At 36.4% G+C, this 23,491-nt stretch overlaps 2 protein-coding genes across 2 annotated transcripts; both read left to right on the forward strand.

Moving 5' to 3' along the window:
- Positions 1-9,412: 9,412 nt before the first annotated feature.
- Positions 9,413-10,345, forward strand: LOC308266996 (olfactory receptor 2A5-like; the record flags this gene model as incomplete). The annotated part of the gene is made up of 1 exon (XM_080701409.1): positions 9,413-10,345. The coding sequence occupies one exon, from the start codon at positions 9,413-9,415 to the stop codon at positions 10,343-10,345; it is 933 nt and encodes a 310-aa protein (XP_080557535.1).
- A 9,605-nt stretch (positions 10,346-19,950) lies between these two features.
- On the forward strand, positions 19,951-20,883 carry LOC308266895 (olfactory receptor 2A2-like; the record flags this gene model as incomplete). Its single annotated transcript, XM_080701275.1, has 1 exon — positions 19,951-20,883. The coding sequence occupies one exon, from the start codon at positions 19,951-19,953 to the stop codon at positions 20,881-20,883; it is 933 nt and encodes a 310-aa protein (XP_080557401.1).
- Between the last annotated feature and the right edge of the window lie 2,608 nt (positions 20,884-23,491).

Here is a 23,491-nt window from a genome sequence, read left to right on the forward strand (position 1 = left end):
CTGATTGTGGATGACTGAATGGAGCTTTAGAAATATACCAGTGACTCCGATTCTTACCTTTCAGGTATGTCTACTACAAAAAACAACACTTAGGAACGGGTTTACGGGAACTATACTGGACCTGGCCATACAAGCTGTTGTACAATTCTCAGATGATGGATCACTCTATAACTCTAAACATTAATGATCAAATGCTCAGGAAGATCCTTGCTCAAAACAAAGAAAAATATGCCCCCTGGATTCCTAGCATGTCATAGGACACTTTGCACAGGCACATGCTTGTCTGTATGTTTGAGAATGAAACACTAATAACAGAGTAGAAAACACTGGACTTCTAATGGAAAAAAGTGTGGATTTCACGTGGTAGCTATGTGATCCTTGGGAATGGCTTTGCCTTGAGAGATTAAAAGTCACTGGGAATTTTATGGCATATTCAGACTAAATTATGTCTTGGTGGGACACTGTTTATCAAACTCTGCAATGGATAACCCAATATTTTGGAGACAACTAATCAATACCCTAACTGTTCTCAGGACATTACAACACAATGACAATAACAAGAACAGTGATTGTCTCTAAGAGAAAAAAAGAGCCACAGAGAAAACAGGTATCCATGAAGGTAGAAGAAACAAGCTGAATTAAAATGAGGACTCTGAGGGAAAGGGTGTGTTAATTAACATAAGCAGATTACAGGTAATTCTCTTCCAGGAGGAGGACAGAGAATGGGACAGAGACTGGAAATGCAAGGATGCTGTAACTGAAATTGGGCATGCACACTCAGCAAATAATTCCAGGTGCTTCCTGGCCCCTGTGTTAGAAAGGGCTTGTACTTATCCCAACAGGATCATTTGGCTGTTTTGATGCAGACAGAAGCCAGTATAGCTATAGAACAAAGTCTCTTCATCTTACTTGCAGAGGCAGAAGAACACATATGAGAATCAGCTAGGTCTTGTAGCTTATTAACGTTCTTGAGGGGAACTGATAATTTTCACTGATGTACTATGACTTTCCTTATGCCAGGCAGCAATTAAGATCAGAAATAAGCTACAGAACAATTAGGGCCTGGGAACCTATATGAATGACTCCAGTATCTCACCATATACCACACTGAAAACCACTTCCTAGACCAAAGGAATCTTTTCCACTAAAGATGATGTTAATCCAGGTGCGGTGGTGCACGGTGCACGCTTGTAATCCCAGCATTCAGGAGGGTGAGACCAGAGGATCGCAGTTCATGGACAGCCTCAGTGACTTAATGAGGCCCTCCGCAACTTAGTGAGACCCTGTTTCAAAATAAAGAATAAAAAGTAGGGCAGGGACTATAGCTGTGAGGTAGAATGTCCCTGGATCCTGGATTCCATTCCCAGACCCGCAAAAAAAAAAAAAAAAAAAAAAAAAAAAAATATATATATATATATATATATATATATATATATATATATATATATATAGTGATGAGATGATGTTAGCTCTGGATTTTCCCCAAGGAAAATACTTTGACCTAGAAAAAGCCCGCAGAAAAGAGAAACATATCTAAAATGGTGGACTCCTACTGTTTTCTCAGGAAGGAGTTCTCCGTAGTAGATGTAACCTGAAAAGTAAGAATCAGAGTCACCAGTATATCTCTTCAGCTCCATTCAGTCATCCAGAATTAGTTTATCATCATAGCAAGTGAGCAAAGAATATCTCTCAATGTAATGCAGAATAGTCCTAATCCTACTCCTTCTTTTATTCTGCATAAGATAAAATCCCCAGCATTCACTGGGCTTTTTGGACCTTTCTCCAGAAACCTATGGAGCATAGCTTTCATTTTAGAATAGGAGAAATAAAAACATTTCTGGTTTTTTTGAGAGTTCAAATTCCCAATTGGACCATACCATATCTATTTATTGTTTCCAGGAGAGATGGGATTGCTTTTTAAATCTTTTTTTCTGCAAGACAGCAAAGATTATGTCTAATTGTCTTGAAAAAAAAAAAACTTTTAGGGCATGGATAGGGCAGATGTTAGAATTACACTGCTTCTACACAAACTTTCTCGAGTCGTGAAGATGAGGACAGATCTCACTAAAGCAGTACACAAACTCTTCAAATTGTTATGGTTTAATGGCCCTCTGCTTCTCTGCAATATCCTCTGTCAAGCTCAAGAATATATGAGACTGTGGTTTTTAATGAAAAAAAAAAAGGCATGGAACCCTGGGAAAAACTAGCTCTCCAAAGGCCAGTGCAACTCTATCTACAGAAGGACTTGATCACTCAGTAGTGAAGACTTGTGGTAGCCCTGACAACCATTACTGAGTGCTTACTATGCTCCAGAAAATGTGTCCCATGCTAGAGTTGCACTCTGCATTTTAATCTAGTCACTATCCCTACTCTACAGATGTGAAAACTGTAGTTCAAATATATTCTCAGCTAGAGATTCAGTGTGATCCACGAATTTCTGATATTTGCAGAGAAACTTTTAAAGGGTCTGTGGAATCAAAACCATTTTCACAATGCTATTTAGACACTTGTTTTAATCTTTGCCCTCCCATGAATGCAGTTAATTCATACAAATTTGGAATTGAAAGAAACTTTAAAATATTCTAAATATATCACTTAGAATAAGACAAAAAAGGAGAATTGTTCCCTTTGGAAATTAAGTTGAAGGATGCTATTATACTCTTTACCAGTATGAAGAAAGTTAAAAAAAATAGCATGGGTAGGATAACATTCTTTTGAGAAAAAAAAATTGTAGATTTAAAACAGAAAATATTACTCTGGTTAAGAGAAAAGGCTTTGTAGGGTAGATAGCCTTCTTTGTAGGGCCCCCTGAGATCCTTGCTATTCTGCCAAACACTAACCTGGATACTGCAGTAAAGGGATTTGCAAACAAGTGATCCTAAAATAAGGAGGTTACCATGGTGATGGTCAGACGAGCCTTCTAAAATGTAGACATTTCCTTTTTCTAGCAGCAAAGGAGGAAGTCAGAAAGATTTGAAGTGTCTGAAGGAATGGACATCCCACAGCTGATTCAGCAGGGAGAGGACCAGTGAGTAAGGACCAGAGTGGCAGCAAGGAGCTGAGTCAGGCTCAGCATCTTCAGTCCCGCCCCACAAGATGTCAAATTCTCCTTACTCTCACTGAATATGGAAGAGCCTTCCAAGTCTTTGATGTGGACTGCCAACCCAGCTGAATTGGGGTTTGGCCTTTGATCTTGTACAGATTCCAGTGGAACTGGCCAAGGACTCTGGCCAGGAAAACTGTGAGTCGAGTGTTGTAGGCTTTTTTAAGTTTTAATTAATTTGCTGCTACAACAGAGACAAGCGAATTCAATTTTGGTACCAAATGAAGTTTAGCCTCACTCTTGCTATATTGGTGATATTTCAATTAATGCAATAGTCTTCTTAGGTGTTTTCATCTCAGGACACTGTTAAACTCTGACAATACAACTCTTAAATCTACTGAGGCAGTATAGATATATTCATTATGTGGGAATATTTTTTTCATATTTGTCATAATAAAAATTAAAACAGAATTTGCCAAATATTTCATTTTTACTCATTTAATGGTTTCCACTATAGGATATTATAAATAATATATTTTATAAAATATATTTATTTTATAAGAAAGTATAAAAAGTAGATGTTTCACGTTGTTGTGATTTTCAAAATAAATTTGGTTTTATGGTAGGCATCATTTTCTATACTACATTTCCTATACTCTTTAGCTTCTTATATGTTGTAATGTCATTAGGTCACCTCAGAAAATTGTATGTGTGTTCATGAGAGAACGAAGGTTAAAAAACAAGGCAAATAGACTAAATTGTATTTTGAAAATAGTTTTAATCACACAGATCTTATAATGTTCCCTGCAACTTTCAGAAAGTCATGGATCATCCTGGAAGAATAGGGGAGAGCACATTTTAATTACATTTTTATTTTTGTAAAATGAGGACAATGACTAGTTTAACATATAGAGTGCACTAAAAGGATGGGATATAATTTTAGAGCATAGCATTCAGTAATAGTTTCTATGGCCACCATCATCCTTACTTATTGAATGATTAAGTCCTTCAGATGAACATACCCTGACACTGGGAAAGCTATTTCTTCCAAGGGTGCCCTGCCTTTGGACTACAGAAAATTACAGCCTCACACATGCCTGCGTTGTACAGAAGAGGATTGCAGAGAAACATGAGGTCATGAGGTCATAACTGTTTTGAGAGTCTGCATACTGTATTTACTGAGATCTGTTCTCATATTCATGTCTCTTGAAAAGTTTCTACAGAAACAGTGTGATTCTAACAACTCCCATGCCAGTCCCCTGGAATTTTTTCTCCAAGGACAATTAGACACAATCTTTGCTGTCTTGCAGACAGAAGATTCTAAGCATCTCTCAGGGAAAAGATAGATGTTATAAAACACAGTCCTTTTGGGAATTTGAATTCTCAATAGAAACAGGAATGTTTTTATTTCTCTTATAAAATAAAAGCTATGCTCCTGGGGTTCCTTGAAGAAGGTTCAACAAGTCCAGCGCTTCCTCCTGCTATAGTGGAAATTTTGATCCCATCAAGCATGCAGAAGGAGTAGGAGTCTGGACCATTTTAGATATGTTGCTCCTCTCTGGATTTTGTACTTGGGGAAAATCCAGTGCAAACAACATCTTACGTTGAAGGGATTTATTTGTTCTAGGAAGTAGTTTCCAGAGTGAGCAGTTGAAAAAGAACAGTATGACAACAGAAATGGCCATGGCCTTCCCAGAGGAATGATACTCCTGACTGATCTGCCTCCAGGTTCTAAGTGTGCATAGCAGGTATCTGGAAAAGACAAATCCTTGAATCCCCAGAATCTCTGCCTGCTGTGCTGTGGACAGGGGGTCCCAGAATGCCCTCTGTTTCTCTCCCAATGTCTTCCAAGTTGGGTTGATAGTAGTGGCCAGAGCTGGCACAGCTGTCTTCATGAGAAGGGATTCAGAAAGGAGAGGCATATCCAGACCCTGTCTCTGAATAAAGTTCTGAAATTGGCCAATATATCAAATTCAATGGTCAGAAAAGCCTCCCTTAAAGATTTTATTAAAGAAAAATTCCAGTGGCACTGGCAGTAAATGTTTTCCACCTGAAACTGTGACAGAGGTAAGTTTTTCATGTTAGTATTTTTTTTAACTATCCAAGTTTATCACTCTATGGTGATAACTATCAGACTTGAATCCACTCTTTAACATACATATGTTTCCTTGTACAAAACAGAATAGATGAGTCAACTGCCAAATTTCCAATAAGAGCTGGAGAAATAAAATTAAAGCTCCCTAGATGAAGAAATACTCTCAGGATCAGAGCTATGTGGGTGGAAATTGCTCAGATTTATCATGAAATTATGTTGGGTTATTTTTTGGCTGCTATTTTATTTATTTTATTCAGAAATAGAAATTTTGGATATTATTACTGTGGTATTGTACTTATTCTATTATAATAACTGCTTAAGGATTTTAATCTATCTTCATTATTCATGTTTTCTATGTTTAATGGGACAGTAGAAATGAAAGTAAAGTTAGAAAGTTTCCTTAATCCAGAAACAAACAAACAAACAAACAAAAAAACCCAGACAAAAATGTCAGGAAATAACTATTCCTACTGAATAGAAATAAATTTAATTATATTCTAATGTATTGTTTCTATTACTTTCAGAAATTAAATATGTTTTAGATATAATTTATATGTCCAAGCATGCATAAGTTAAATTTTGCAATGCTGGTTATTATCTTTTGCTTGCCATAAAATATGAAAACCATCTTATTGCAGCAAAGAATATTTAAAGAGTCCTCAAATGCAATATATTTGCCAAAATTAAATAATCTGTTATGTGTTGTCTCTGACTGAGCCATTTTTCCTTAAAGAAACACTGTCCATGTTACTGAGTTTTCTCTTAGTCTTGAATTTTATAATACTTCATAGTGCTGAAAATATGTTTCTTTAAGACTAATTTTAGGTAATTTTACATAAATATAGTTTCTCCAAAATTTTTTTTCTGAAACTATATTCTTATAAGAAAGAACTCAAAGTCAGTATAAGATACCATCTTTGTTTTTATAGTTAGTACAAAAATTATCATGAATGTGGTGACTTCGAGGGATATAAATTTATTCTTTCACAGTTCTGGAGTCCTCTAGAAATTTAAAATCCAGTAGGGCCATGCTTTCTCTGGAGGACTCTGAGGGAGAATAGTTCCTCTTCTCTTTTGCCTTGGCCACTGTCCAAATTCTTTGATTTCTGGCCATGTCTCTCCATGGTCTGTATTCACATCACTTTTACCTTTGTGTGTCTTTTTCAGTTTGTTCCAATATCCTTCTGCATTTATCTCTTAAGGACACCCATCATTGGAATTAGGGTTCACCCATAAAATCAAGTATTATCTCATGTCAAGATCCTAAATTAATTACATAAACAGAGACCCTCTGTCTAAGAAAGGCAGTATTCACAGGTACTGAGGATTACGATGTGGACATGACTGTTTGTAGGTCATTCAATTCATTACAAACTACAATGCATATAAACAGGGCCATTTTATCTACAGATGTAATAAAATCTCTCCAATTGTGTTCATTACATATATTCTTTGCAAACTCTATTTTAAATTATTTTAAATTTTCAAATGATCCACTTGTAACTGAGTTTTTAAAGAAGAAACAATATTTTGATTAATAATGATAAATGTTTATTGCTTATTTACTAAGCAAATTATATAATATATACTTATTTTACATGTTATATATATGTGGATAATTTAATCTTAATGATTAAAATGCCATTCATCTAATTAATAAGTATTTTATAGGTGTATGTTTTACCTACAACTATACTAGTTATTATAAGAGGCATGAAGAAGCATCAGATATATTACCAATCATTATCTGGTGAAGTGCCATCTTCATTCAGATAAACGACATTTTTTATCAATGCCTATTCGTGTCTGATCTTATTTCAAGGGTTGTCTGTATCTTAATAGTGAGAATTTAACTCTTTTAATCATTATTGCTGACCAAGCCTACACATGCACAAATTTCCTGAGCAGCCTACCCTTATGAGTCTCCTCTATTTTGCTAGAATAGAAAAGACCATCTTTACAGGCCCCCTGTCAACTGGACTTTAAATGGGGCTTAGGCAAGACCAGGCAAGCTGCAAATAGTCCTTATCAAAACTTGTTGAAAACATGCAAGAAAACCCTTCCAGTCAGGAGGACTATGGCTCCAGTATAAATCTGCTGCATGCTTGTGCAGTGAGGACAGTGATAGACACACTGAGTAACTGCAGAGAATATTTGAAAGACCCATAGGCATTTTCCAAGTCAAATGCAGTCTGAAAATTCTGAAAATGTGCATTTACCTATACCTCATATATCCCAAGTGGAAGCTCAAAATTCTCTATTTTTAAAAAATTAATTCATTTGATATTAAACAGGTACTAATAAATACCAAAATTGTGTCTATTATTATAAGAAATTTAATATATAACTAATGAGAATCCATTCTCTGCTTCGTAGAAATCTATAAGATTTTGTGAAAAAAATCAATAGTAAGTATATATTTATCTATATATAATTGAATGATAAAAGCGTGTTGAAATTGATCTAATGATAAAATAATATACAACATCGGTATTTGAATGTAAGAGTACAATGTGTACTTGTTTAAAGTATGCTATAGATAAAAATTTTAACATGCAAAGTTGTTCATGTGGTAATTCTAAATGGCAAAACCACAAATAAATAACACTTTTCATATAATTTTAAATTTATAACATATATAAAAATAAATGCACAGTAATAAATGTATTTAATTATTAACAATGATAATGTATGATCCTCTGTAACAGTTTACATACTTCCCAATTTTTATGCTCTTACTTAAATGATACCAGAAAGTTATGATATATAATGATAAAATAAAAATCATCATGATAAAGTATAAAACATTAAAAGTCCAATAAAATCTAAATATGATTCTTTCATAAAAATAAGTGCTCAGAAATGATGGAAACAAATTAAAATAACAAAGAGACAAGTTTGGAGGGTCCACATCTAAAAAATTGAGTATCAAATCTAGCAATAATACATCATAAAGAAGTTCACTTTCTTAGCAATAATTCTTCAGTTGTTTGCAATATTGAACTTAAAGTAAAAAGTTATTTTAATGCCAATAAATATTATCCTCAAACAAACATGTTTATGGATTAATAATCTTAAAAAAGAATTATTACTCTTAGTTGATTTTTACTTTGTTCAATAGTATGTTCCAAATTCTATTCCATGTAATAAATTAGGCAAAACAACAAGAAGCAAGTTGCTTTTTAATAAAATAATTCCTGATTCTACACTGATATTTTCTATTTTAAAATAATAATAATGAACAATAAGTCATTGAATGAAAATAGTCCATGAGTCTATAATGATAGATAGAAGATGAGTGGTTAAACACACATAGATAGAATATTTCATATACATAATTACCAACAGCTAAATGTAAAAACAATTATAGATTATATGAGATGCTTTCAACCATCATTATTAATAACTGAATCAGGCATGATCATAAAAGCCTTTAAGAGAAGCAAGATCTATATATAATATTTTAATCAATGTCCCAGAAATTAATTAGAGAAATGTAGTAGAGATTCCTTGGAACTATCATCTTCACCAACTGATTCAAGTTAGGTTTATCCCACTAATAGGAAAATTAGCCTTGTGCACCTGCTCATAATCCAAGGAAGAATTTTTCTGTAAAAAGTAAATACTCTGAATCAAAACACCATACAGTCCTAATTTGATTATATTCTACCAAAAACTATGGCACATCTTTCAAAATATCAATGTCTGAAAAAAATCACAAAAAGGCTGTGTATTCCAGATGCAACGAAACAAAAGACAATGAATAATAAATTTAATATGTACTTTTTGTTAGGTCTTGGATGATGAGTGTGTGTGTGTGTGTGTGTGTGTGTGTGTGTGTGTGAATAATATTAGAGGAAAGAAATTAGTAAATATAAATTTTCTGATATTTACTTTATACTGTATCTAGTTGAGTGAATGCAATATTTTTTGTTGAAAAAAATAATGTATGGATAAATGGAAATTATATCAACACTAAAATTTTAAGTGTATCAAAAAATAAGCACATAGAAAAATTAAAAGATAATAAGAGTATATTAGAAATGCTGAATCTAAATGAGGGTATATGGAATCATACGCATAATTTTTGACACAGCTAATGTTTACATTTATTTCATAATGCATTAAAAACAGACATTGCTTTTGGAAAGTGGAAAAGCTGTCAAATAGAAATAAGTATGTAATATGTCTCTGAGCCCATTTGAGATGAATTTATCTAATTTTAACTTATTTTTCTCTGTTTCTCCCTGTCCTTGACAGATCGATGGTGGGGTATGGAAGGCAACCAGTCATGGGTCACACAGTTCATCCTGGTGGGATTCCAGCTCAGTGCAGAGCTGGAAGTGTTCCTCTTCTGCATCTTCTCCCTGTTGTACATCTTCAGCCTGCTGGCAAATGGCATCATCTTGGGACTCATCTGCCTGGACCCCAGGCTGCACACCCCCATGTACTTCTTCCTCTCACACCTGGCCATTCTTGATGTTTCCTATGCTTCCAACAATGTTCCTAAGATGCTGGCAAACCTTGTGAACCAAATAAGGACCATCTCCTTCACTCCATGCATGATGCAGACATTTCTATATTTGGCTTTTGCTGCTACAGAGTGCCTGATCTTGGTGGTGATGTCCTATGATCGGTACGTGGCCATCTGCCACCCCCTGCACTACACTGTCATCATGAGCTGGAGAGTGTGCACTGTCCTGGCTGCCACTTCCTGGGTGTTTAGCTCCCTCCTTTCCCTCATCCATTTAGTCCTCATCCTGAGGTTGCCCTTCTGTGGGCCACATAAGATCAACCACTTCTTCTGTGAGATCCTGTCCGTCCTCAAGCTGGCCTGTGCTGACACGAGGCTCAACCAGTTTGTCATCTTCGCATCCTGTGTGTTCATCCTAGTGGGGCCCCTCTGCTTGGTTCTGGTCTCCTACACGCGCATCCTGGTCGCCATCCTGAGGATCCAGTCAGGGGAGGGCCGCAGCAAGGCCTTCTCCACCTGCTCCTCCCACCTCTGCGTGGTCGGCCTCTTCTTTGGTAGCGCCATAATTATGTACATGACCCCCAAGTCCCGCCACCCTGAGGAGCAGCAGAAGATCCTTTCCCTGTTTTACAGCCTTTTCAACCCCATGCTGAACCCCCTGATCTACAGCCTGAGGAACGCAGAGGTCAAGGGTGCCCTGAGGAGGGCGCTGTGCAAAGAGAGACCAATGTAAGAGATATAAACAGCATGGAGAGAGGATTATGCTTTGTGAAATATGGTAGTTGACATTTTTTACCTTTACTAGAATAAATACTACCTTTAAATCAAATATTAGAGACCTCTACTTATAACTTGAAGATATAAAGTCTTTGAGAGAAAAGTAGATGCATGTCTTCATGATTGTGGATAGGCATATAATATTTGAAAAAGTGATTATATTCATAGTATATATGTGAACACATAAAAGTATAGTACATGAGAACTCCTACAAATCAATAATAAAAAGACATACAATTTGTGTAAAATCAGCAAAGCACATAAATAGGCACTTCTACAAAAATAAAAATGGCTAAAAGGCATATAATATTAGTCAACACAAAATTATAATTAAAATTCATGTGATACTATTTTATGCCTGCAAAAATGTCTAATTTTTTTTCCGGGTCCTGGGATAGAACCCAGAGGCATTCAACCTCCAAGCTACACTCGTGCCCTACTTTTTATTCTTTATTTTGAAACCGGGTCTCACATTGTTGCAGAGAGCCTCACTAAGTAGCTGAGGCTATCCACAAACCACGATCCTCTGGTGTCAGCCTCCCGAATGCTGGGATTACAAGTGTGCGCCACCATGCCTGGAAATAAATGTCTAAAATTTTAATAGACACTTTATTATTAGAATTATTGGTAATATAAGTCCTTTATTGGGAAAATTCAATTCTAGCTAAGATTTTATTCAGATTATCCAAAGTCAGAATGCGCTAATAAGAGCATGGTGCATATACTCTGGATTAATAATTAATGATGTTTCCTATGAAGAGACACAAGTAGATATTAGGACTTTGAGAACCATTGTCTCAGTCATGATTCAACTCTTACCAAAGCAGCAATGGGAATGCATATTTTCCAGGAAAATGTTATTTACAAAAATAGGCAGCTGGTCAAACTTGGTTCAGGAACAGTTACTTGCTAACTCTTGTTTTAATATCATCATACTAAAAAGTAAACTTGAAGATGTAGTTTCCTTCAAGAAAAAAATGTGAAAAAAAATAATTTTCTGTCCCTGAGTTGGCATTATTAAATATTTTAAAAATTGCCAGGCATGCTGGTGCACGCTTGTAATCCCCACACTTGGGAGGTGGAGATAGGAGGGTTGCGCAGGTTCAAAGCGCGCTGGCTTAGGAGACCCTGTTTCCAAATAAAAATATAAAATAGGTCTGGGAGTGTAGCCCGGAGGTAGAAGGGCTTCCAGGAACCCCAGTACCACCAAAAAAAAAAAAAAAAAGTAATGGGGTCATTTAGCACAAGCACTGAGAGGGGAGGAAGTCGAGGCTCCACAACAGTACAGATGAACAGGTATGGCATCTGCAGAGCCTGCTGCCAGAATCTTCAAGGTACAGCAAGGTTCAGAAGTCACATAATGGTCATCACAGTAAATGTTTCCAAATCTTGGTTCACAGCTAAAGAATGAAAGCCTTTTATCACAGTTATGCCATCTTCCCCAAAGGGTGGAGCACTATGTTTGCCAAATCTACCCTTGCTTTAGGAACCTAAGTCAATTGAAGCCTGCAATTCTTAATAGTATTATATTGAGATATTGTCGGGGCCCACTCGGCTAGACCGGGATGGGGCGGTGGCTCAAGATGGCGCCTAGGCATGTTGCCAAGTCACAAGGCTCACGAGGCTGGCGGTGCCCTGAGCCTGCGCAGTGAGCCCTATCAGGCACCCTACGGATGATCAGTGACGCAGCGCCTCGTGCTACCACCAGCCCGCCTATGAGAGGGTTAGAAATGTGCATGCCCTAGCTGTGGGAAGCTTGGGATTGGTGGGGTGATGAGGGAGGGGTTATGAGACTGATATATATATTTGCTTGCTGGGCGCATTAAAAGAAGAAGCATCATCAGCAGACTCGGCATTTGTGTGTTTTTTCCCAGGGCTCTGCAGGATGGAGCCTTAGGGACGCGACAAGATATGTTTGCCTCTCTTGCTCTGATGATAAGCTACACTGATTGTGGATGACTGAGTGAAACTATAGAGATGTACCAGTGACTCTGATTCTTATTTTTCAGATTATGCCTACTACAAAGAACATTACTTGGGAATGAGTTCTTGGAAAATATTCTGCCCTTGGCCATACAAGGCGGTGTACACTTCTCAGCTGATGGATCACTCTATGAGTCTAAACACTGATGATCAAATGCTCAGGAAGATCCTTGCTCATAACAGACAAAAATATGCCAGCTGCATTTCTAGCATGTCATAGGACACTTTGCACAGGCACACGACTATATATTTGTGAGTAGAACACTATAGGCAGAATAGAAAACACTGGACCTCTGATAGAAATAAAGTGTTGCTTTCACCTGGTAGCTATGTGATCCTCGGGAATGGCCTTGCCTTGAGAGATTAAAAGTCAGTGAACATTTTATGGCAAATTCAAATTATGTCTTGGTGGGACACTTTTTATCAAATGCTACTATGGAAAGCCCAATATTTTGGGGACAACTAATCAATACCCTAACTGCTCTCAGACATTACCACGCAATGACAATAACAAGAACGGTGGTTGCCTCTAAAGAGAAAAAAAGAGCCACAGAGAAAACAGGTATCCATGTAGGTAGAAGAAACAAGCTGAATTAAAATGAGGACTCTGAGGGAAAGGGTGTGTTAATTAACATAAGCAGATTACAGGTAATTCTCTTCCAGGAGGAGGACAGAGAATGGGACAGAGACTGGAAATGCAAGGATGCCTTAACTGAAATTGGGCATGCACACTCAACAAGTAATTCCATGCACTTCCTGGCCCCTGTGTTAGAAAGGGCTTGTACTTGACCCAACAGCGTCGTTTGGCTGTTTTGATGCAGACAGAAGCCAGTATAGCTATAGAACAAAGTCTCTTCATCTTACTTGCAGAGGCAGAAGAACACATATGGGAATCTCCTAGATTTTGTAGCTTATTGACATTCTCGAGGGAAATTGATAATTTTTACTGTTGCATTATGAATGTCCTCATGCCAGGCAGCAATTTAAATCAGAAACAAGCTATATCCCAGCTGGGCGTGGTGGCGCACAGTTGTAATCCCCGCGCTTGGGAGGCGGAGACAGGAGGATTGCGCAGGTTCGAAGCCAGCCTCACTGGCTTAAGAGACCCCGTATCCAAATAAAAATGTAAAATAGGTCTGAGAGTGTAGCCCAGAAGTAGAAGGGTTTTCAGGAACCCCAGTACCACCAAAAGAAAAAGAAAAAAAGAAAGAAAGAAGCTATATCCCATTTAGGGGCTGCAACCTATATGAATAACACCAAGATCTCACCATAATATACATTGAAAACCACTTCCTAGCCCAAAGAAATCCTTCCAACTAAAGACAATGTTAGCATTGGATTTTCCCCAAGGAAATACTTTGACCTAGAAAAAGCCCACAGCAAAAAGAAACATATATAAAATGGTACATTCGTACTCTTCTTTCAGTAAGGAGTTCTTTGTAGTAGATGTAACCTGAAAAGTAAGAATCAGAGTCACCAGTAAATCTCTTGAGTTTCACTCAGTCATCCACGATTAGTTTATCATCACAGCAATTGAGAAAAGTATCTCTCAATGTAATACAGAATACTCCTATTCCTTCTATTATTCTTCATAGGATAAAATACCTTCATAGGATAAAATCAACATTTGAACCTTCTTCAAGGAAACTAATGAGAGAACTTAAAACATTTCTATTTCTTTAGAGAGTTCGAATTCTCAAAAGGACCATAGAAATCACATCTATTTATTGTTTCCATGAGAGATGGGGATGCTTTGGATTTTCTTCCTGAAAGAGGGCAAATATTGTGTCTAATTATCCTTGAAAAAATATTCTGGAGCATGAGTAGGGCAGATGTTAGAATTACACTGCATCTGCACACACTATCTCAAGAGTCATGAACATGAGGACAAATCTCACTAAAGCAGTTCCCAAGCTCTTAAAATTGTGATGGTTTCATGGCCCTTTGCTTCTCTGCAATATCCTTCTGTAAAACACAGGAATGTGTGAGATCATGATTTTTAGTGATCAAAAGGCATGGAAGCCTGGGGAAAAAAGAGCTCTCTGAAGGTCAGTGCATCTCCCTCTGCAGAAGGACCTGATCACTCAGTAATGAAGACTTGTGGTAGCCATGACAACCATTACTGAGTGCTTACTATGCTCCAGAAAATGTGACCCACTCTAGAGTTGCACCCTATATATTAATCTAGTCTCTACATATGTAAAAACTGTAGTGCAAATATATTTTCTGCTACACTTTCAGTGTGATTCATGAATTTCCAATAGTTGCAGAGAACCTTTTAAAGGTTCTTCAGAATCAAAAGTATTTTCACCATCAACTGCAGCACAGGCCTGTTGCCTTGAGCCATATGCTGACATGTCCAAACAAGTCGTTTATGAGTTCCTTAAGGTTTTTTTTAATTTCAATTTTTTTCACATCTGATGGACTTACATCATCAATGCATATGTAGTTACTGACAAGTGTCTGAAAAGGTTTTATAAGCTGCCAAAGACACTTGAAAGCATCCACAAAAAGCCCTATAAAATAGCAGCCTTTTGACACACAGCTTACGTTACAATGAGTCTGCCCTGAGACTCCAACCCAATAATTTCACTCCAGGTCAGCGCAACTCTTCAGCCTTCAGTTCAGCCTTCAGCACCCAGACCAACTTCTGGAATCTATCTCCTCTTCAGTTCCTAGACTTGGTTTGTTATATTTGTCTCTTATTTGTAGCTTGTTTATAGCTTGTTTAATGCTAATTATTTGAAGTACTTGAATAATAGGATTTGTATATTGACTAGTATACTTGTTTGACATAAATTGTTAGAAGTGTTAGTCTAGTATACTTGTTAGAATTTTTAGTTCAAATTGTTAGCATGAAGTATATCATTTAATGTTCATGCATAGCTAATTAGCTTTGACAAAGTAGCTGCCTAACATCTGAACTTAGCTTAACTTTAATTAGACAAATTTCTTAATAATTCTCTGCATGTTATAATCTTTAAGTGTTGAATAAACCTTGTGAAATTGTGGAAAGAAAAAAAAATAATTTCACAATGCTATTTAGATACTTTTTTAAATCTTTGCCCTCCCATGAATGCAGTTAATTCATGTAAATTTGGAATAGAAAAAAAACCCTTTAAAATATTGTAAGTATATCACTTACAGTAAGACAAAAAAAGGGAATTGTTCCATTTTGAAATTGAGTTTAAGGACACTATCATTATACTTTTTAGTGGGATGAAGACAGTTATAAAAATATTATGAATAGGATAAAATTGTTTTGAGGAAAAATTATGGATTATAAAAAAGAAAATGTTACTCAGTAGTAAAGAGAAAAGGCTTTGTAGAATAGATAGCTTTTTCTATGTAGGGCCCCCTGAGATCCTTGCTATTCAGCCAAACACTAAACTAGATACTGCAGTAAAGGGATTCGCAAATTACAAATTTTAAAATGAGGTTACCACCATGATGGTCAGGTAAGCCTTCCAAAATATGGACATTTCCTTTTTCTAGCAGCAGAGGATGGAGTCAGAAAGATTTGAAGTGTCTGAAGGAATGGACATCCCACAGCTGATTCAACAGGAAGAAGACCAGTGTGTAAGAACCCGAGTGGCAGCAAGGAGTTGAGTCAGGCTTAGAGCCCTCAGTCCCCACCATCACAAGATGTCGAATTCTCCCAACCACCACTGAAGTGGACGAGCCTCCCAAGTCTTTGATGTGGACTTCCAACCCAGCTGAATCTGGATTTAGCCTGTGACATGTGCACAGACTCCAGTGGAACCAGCCCAGGACTCTGGCCAGGGAAACTGTGAGACTACAGTTGTAGGCTCTTTTAGAACATTATGTTTTAATTAATCTGCTGCAGCAGCAGTCAGATGAATTCTCTTTGGGCATTAAATGAAGGTCAGCCTCACATTTGCTAGAATGGTGATTTTTGACTTAATGCAGTAATCATCTTAAGTGAGTTTTCCTTTCAGGACAATGTTAAACTCTGAAATAAAACTCTTTAAGACTACTGAGGCACTGTAGGTGTTTTCATTATGTGGGAATATTTTTTGATATTTATCATAATAGAAAATAAAACAGACTTTGCCAAATATTTAATATTAATTCATTTTGAAGGCTTTCATTTTAGGTTAATGTAAATAATGTATCTTATAAAATATGTCTATTTTATAAGAAAAAATAAAAGGTCGATCTTTCACATTGTTGTGATTTTCAAAATAATGTTTGGCTCCATTGTGGACAACTATATTTCCCACATTCTTTGCCTTTCTATTTGTTGTAATATCACATATCAGGTCATCTCTGAGAAAATTTGATGTGTGTTTATGGGAGAATAAAGGTTTATGAGAGACAAGGTCTGGATATGCCTCTCATATGCCTCTCATCTATGCAAAGCAAATAATGTCTAAATCTTGTTTTGAAAATAGTTTTAATCCCACAGATCTTTAAAACATTCTCTGCAACTTTCAGAAATTTATGAATCACCCAGGAAGAATAGCTGAGAGCATATTTTAACCACAGTCTTCACATTTTTAAAATGGGGATAATGACTAGATTAACTAAAGGATGGGCCACATTTTTTGGAGCATAGTAAGCACTCAGTAATGGTTTCTATGACCACCGTAGTTCTCACTCATTGAATGATCAAGTCCTTCTGCAGATGGAGATACACTGGAATTGGGAGAACTATTTCTCCCCAGGGTTCCCTGCCTTTTACCACTGAAAATCACAGCCTCTCATATGCCCAAGTTGTGCAGAAGGGGATTGCAGAGAATCATGAGGCCATGAAGTCATGACAGTCTTAAGAGTTTGGTTGTATTTAGTGAGATCTTTCCTCATATTCACGTCCCTTGAGATACTTGAAAGTTTGTACATAGACAGTATGATTTAACATCTGTCCTGCCAGTACCCTAAAAATTTTTTTTCTAAGGAAAATTAGACACATCTTTGCTGTTTCGCAGAGAGGAGATTCTAAGCATCCCCATCTCTCAGGGAAAAGATAAATAGATGTGATATCATATGGTCCTTTTGGGAATTTGAACTCTCAATAGAAACAGGAATGGTTTTATTTACCTTATTATAAAATAAAGTATATGCTCCTGGGGTTCCTGGAAGAAGGTTCAATGAGTCCAGTGTATCTGTCTGCCATAGCCGGAATTTTACCTCATCAGGCCTGTGGAAGGAATAGGAGTCTGGACCATTTTAGAGATATGTTACTGGGCCATTTTAGAGATATGTTATATGGATTTTTTCCTTGGAGAAAATATAGTGCTAGCATCACCTTAAGTTGAATGGATTCATCTGTGCTGGGAAGTGGTTTCCACTGTGAGGAGTTGAAACAAAACAGTATGACAACAGAAATCACCATTGTCTTCTTAGAGGAATGATACACCTGACAGATCTGCCTCCAGACTCTAAGCATGCATAACAGGTATCAGGGAAAGACAAATCCATGAACCCCCAGAATCTCTGCCTACTGTGCTGTGGACATGGGGTCCTGGAATACCCTCTGTTTATCTCCCAACATCTTTTAAGTTGGGCTGATGATGGTGGCCAGAACTGGCACAGTTGTCTTCATGAGAAGGGATTCAGAAAGGAGAAGCATATCCAGACCTTGTCTCTCATAAAGATTTGAAGTTAGCCAAATAATTCAAGAATTTGACATATTACCTAGACTAAATGAAGATATCAATGGTCAGAAAAGCCTCCCTTAAAGATTTTACTAAAGAAAAATTCTAGTGTCAGTGGTAGTAAATGTTTTCCACCTGAAACTGTGACAGAGGTAAGTTTTTCATGTTAGTATTATTATTTTTTAACTATTCAAGTTTATCACTATGGTGATAAGTATCAGACTTAAAGCCACTCTTTTAACATACATATGTTTCCTACTACAAAACACAATAGATGAGTCAACTGCCAAAATTTCCAATAAGAGCTAGAGAAATAGAATTAAAGCTCCCTAGCTGAAGAAATACTCTTGGGGACAGAGCTATGTGGGTGGAAATTACTCAGATTTATCATGAAATTCTGTTGGTTTTTTATGGCTACTATTTTATTTACTTTATTGGGAAGTATAATTTTTAAATATTATTACTGTGGTATTGTCTTTATTCCATTATGACAACTGATTAAGGATTTTAATCTATCTTCATTATTCATGTTTTCTATGTTTAATGAAACAGTGAAAATTAAAATAAAGTAGAAAGATTCCTTAATCCAGAAACAAAAACAGCCAGACAAATATGTCAGGAAACAATTATTCCTATTGAATAGAAATATATTGAATTATCTTCAAAGGTATTGTTTACATTTTCTTTAAGAAATTAAATGTTTAGATATAATTTATTATGTCCAAGCATGCATAAGTTAAATTTTACAATGCTGATGTTACTATCTTTTGCTTGCCATAAAATATGAAGACTATTTTATTGCAGAAGAGTATTTACAGAGTCTTTCCCAGATGCAATGTATTTGCCAAAGTTAAATAATCTGTTATTTGTCCTCTATGATTGAGCCATTTTTCTCAAAGAAACACTGTGCATATTACTGAGTTTTCTCTTATTCTTAGATTTTGCAAAAGTTCATAATGTTGAAACTATGCATCTTCAAGACTAATTTTAGTAATTTTACATAAATATGGTTTCTCCAAAAATTCTTTCTCTGAAACTATATTCTTATAAGAATGAATTAAAAGTGTGTAAAGATGCCATCTTTGTTTTTATAGTTATCATGAATGTGGTCGCTTCAAGGGATATAAATTTATTCTTTCACAGTTTCTTGAGTACTCTAGAAATCTTAAATCCAGTAGAATCATGCTCCCTTGAGGACTCAGCGAAAGAATAGTTCCTCTTCTCTTCCACCTCGGCCACCGTCTGAATTCTTTCATTTCTGGCCACATCTCCCATGGTCTATATTCACATCACTTTTATCCTTGTGTGTCTTCTTCAATTTGTTCAAATATCCTTCTGCCTTTATCTCTTAAGGACACCCATCACTGGAATTAGGGTCCACCCATAAAATCAAGGATTATCTCATGTCAAGATCCTTAAATTATTTACATAAGCAGAGACCCTTTATCTAAGAAGGGCAGCATTCACAGGTACTTAGGATTATGATGTAGACATGACTCTTTGTAGTTCAGTATCCAATTTATTATAAACTAAAACACATATAAACAGGGACATTTTATCTGCAGATGTAATAAAATCTCTCCAATTGTGTTCATTTAAATGTATTCTTTACAAACTATTTTTAATTGTTTTCAAATGATCTATTTGTAACTATGAGTTACTAAAAGAAATTACAGTATCTTGATTAACAATGATAAATGTTTATTGCTTATTTACTAAGCAAATTATATAATATATACTTATTTTACATGTTATATATGTGAATAATTTAATCTTAATGATTAAAATGCCACTCATCTAATTAATGAGTATTATATAGGTGTATATTTTACCTACAACTACACTAGTTATTATAAGAGACATGAAGAAGTATCAGATATATTACCAATCATCTGACTTTCATATATCCTACAACTCTGACTTTCCTCTCTTTGTCTTCTCCCTGACACTGACAGACTGAATGGAAGGCAACCAGTCATGGGTCACACAGTTCATCCTGGTGGGATTCCAGCTCAGTGCAGAGCTGGAAGTGTTCCTCTTCTGCATCTTCTCCCTGTTGTACATCTTCAGCCTGCTGGCAAATGGCATCATCCTGGGACTCATCTGCCTGGACCCCAGGCTGCACACCCCCATGTACTTCTTCCTCTCACACCTGGCCATTCTTGACGTTTCCTATGCTTCCGACACTGTTCCTAAGATGCTGGCAAACCTTGTGAACCAAATAAGAACCATCTCCTTCACTCCATGCATGATGCAGACATTTCTATATTTGGCTTTTGCTGCTACAGAGTGCCTGATTTTGGCGGTGATGTCCTATGATCGGTACGTGGCCATTTGCCACCCCCTGCACTACACTGTCATCATGAGCTGGAGAGTGTGCATTGTCCTGGCTTCTGCCTCCTGGTCTTGTGGATTTACCATCTCTCTGGTTCATGCAATTCTCCTCCTAAGGCTGCCCTTCTGCGGGCCTCGAGAAGTGAACCATCTGTTCTGTGAAATCCTGTCTGTCCTCAAGCTGGCCTGTGCTGACATCTGGATCAATCACATGGCCATCCTTGCTACTTCTTTTATTGTCTTAATCAGTCCCCTTTTCTTAATGTTCGTCTCCTATGTACACATCCTCCGGGCCATCCTAAAGATCCAGTCAAAGCGGGGCCGCAGCAAGGCCTTCTCCACCTGCTCCTCCCACCTCTGCGTGGTGGGGCTCTTCTTCGGTATAGCCATTTTGGTTTACATGGTCCCAGACTCTGATCAAAGAGAGGAGCAAGAGAAAATGCTGTCACTGTTTCACAGTCTCTTTAACCCAATGCTGAATCCCCTCATCTACAGTCTGAGAAATGCTCAGGTGAAAGGTGCCTTCCACAGAGCATTGCAGAGGAAGAGGGCCTTGTGAAGAGGGGATATAATGCTGGGTGGTAGGGCTCTCCTCTCCTCTCCTCTCCTCCCTTCTCCTCCTCTCCTCTCCTCTCCTCTCCTCTCCTCTCCTCTCCTCTCCTCTCCTCTCCTCTTTCTCTTCTCTCCTCTCTTCTCCTCCATTTCCTCTCTCTCTCTCTCTCTCTCTCTCTCTCTCTCTCTCTCTCTCTCTCTCTCTCTCTCTCCCTTCTTTTTTTCTTTTTTTATAATTGGAATTGAACCCAGGGGCAATCTACCTCTGAACTATTTTCCAACCTTTTTTTTATATTATTTAATTTTATTTTTAAACAGTCTCTCTAATTTGATGCAAATCTTGTTAAAGTGATTTCAAACCTGCAATCCCCCTATCTCAGCCTCTCCAGTATTGGGATTACAGGTGTGCATCACCAAATCTGGCTCAGATTTCCTCTTCAAAAAATTCTACTGCCAGTGGCAGTAACTCGTTTCCATGCTAAAACTGTGTCAGAGGTAAGATTTGCTTTTAGAAACTATCCCAGGTTATCACTTTAATAACTAGCAGACTTGATATTACTCTATTTAACATACATATATTCCTTCCACAAAAGATGATAGATTAGTCAGCTGCCAAATTTCAAGTTCAAGCTGGAGAAACAGAATTAACACTCTCTAGCTAGAGAAACACTTTGGAGGACAAGACTACATGGGTGAAAATTTCTCAGACTAATTATGGAAACCTTTTTTTCTGAGCTGCTATTTTTATTTATTTTATTGGGAATTAGAAATCTTAGACATCTATCTTCATTTTTGGTTATCCATTTTAAATGGAAAAGTGGAAATGAAAATAAGAATAAAAAGATGTCTTAATGCAAAAGCAAAACTAGCAGGACTAAAAAGTCAAGAAATAAATATTCCTACTTTGTAGCAATATGTTGAATTATCTTCCAATTCATTGGTTTTATTTATTTTCATAAATTAAATGTTCCAAAGAGTTTATTGTGTCCAATTATATATAAGTAAAATCTTGCAATGCTGATACTACTACCTTTCACTTTTCATACAATAGGTACGTTATTTGACTGTGGCAATAAAACATGCATATTCACATACAATCCTTCTCAGATACAATGTATTTGCCAACATTATGTAATCTGTTATTTAGTCTCTCTGCTTGACTGAGCCTTTTTTTCCCAAAGAAATATTGTTCTTGTTACTGAGTTTTCTCCTAGTGTTAGAATTTGCTAAAGTCTATAAAGTTAAAAATCTGTACCTTCAAGACTAATTTTATGCTTATAAGAATGAAATCAAATGGGTATAAGATACCATGTTTGTTTTGGTGGCTAGTACAAAAATTATGCATGAATATGGTGGCTGCAAACAATAGAAACTCATTCTTCCATAGTTGTGAAATCTGCGAGAAGTCTGGGAACTCAGAACAGTCCCTCTTCACTTCTACCTCCAACAGTGTCAGTATATATTGATTTCTAGCCACAGTTTTCCATGTTACATCTTCACATCACTTTTACCTCTGTGTGTCTTCTCCGGTTTGTTCAACTATCTTTCTTTTTTCAAATTTTTTTATTGGTGCATTATAGTCATACATCTTCACGAGGTACAAGATGGTAGAGGTATACATGCCCACATCACTCATATCCTTCTGCATTTATATCTTAAGGAAATCCATCACTGGAATTAGGGTCCATCCATAAACTTGAGGATAATTTAAGGGTTAAGCATTCTTAAATTAATTGTATATGCTGAGACCCTCTATCTAAGATAGGCAGCATTCATAAGTACTGGAGATTAAGATGTAGACATGTCTCTTTGGAAGTCATCATTCAATTCATTACAAATAGTAACATATATAAACAGGGCCACTTTATCTACAAATGTAATATAATCCATCTCATTGGACTCATTTATATTTATTCTTTATGAATATTGTTTTAAATTATTTAAATATTTTAAAAGATCAAATTGTAATAGTGAATTTTAAAAGTAGAAGCAATATCTTGGTTAATATTTACAAATATATGTTGCATATTTAGTGTAAAGAGTCTATACTATCTATTACATGTTATGTATAATTAATTAAATCTAATGCAATAAAATATCATTCATCTAATTAGCAAATGTGTTCTGAGTGTTTGCTTTATCTACAACTATACTAGTTATAAAAGACATAAAGAAGTATCAGACATATTACCATTCACTGTCTGGTGAGGAGATGTCAATATTCAGATAAATGTCATGTAGTGCCAATGCCCCTTTATATTTGATGTTATTTTGAGGATTGTTTGTGTCTTCATAGTGAGGCTATAACTCTGTTAGATGTTATTATTGGCCATGCCTAGACATGTAAAAGTTGCTTGAAGAGCTTACCTCTGAAAATCGCCTCTATTTTGCTAGAATAGAAAAGACTCTCTTTACAGACAATCCATCAACTAGACCTTAAATGGAGCTTAGACAAGATCAGGCAAGCTGCAAACTTTCTCATTAATTGAAACATTTTGTAAACATACAAGAAACCTTTTCTTTTTCTCCCTAGCTTCCGCATATCAGGAAGAGCATCTGACTTTTTTACTTTTTGTGACTGACTAATCTCACTCTAGACAAGAAAGGAGAAACTA

Source organism: Muscardinus avellanarius, assembly GCF_963383645.1.
Source record: "Muscardinus avellanarius genome assembly, chromosome: 9".
Taxonomy (NCBI): Eukaryota; Metazoa; Chordata; class Mammalia; order Rodentia; family Gliridae; genus Muscardinus; species Muscardinus avellanarius.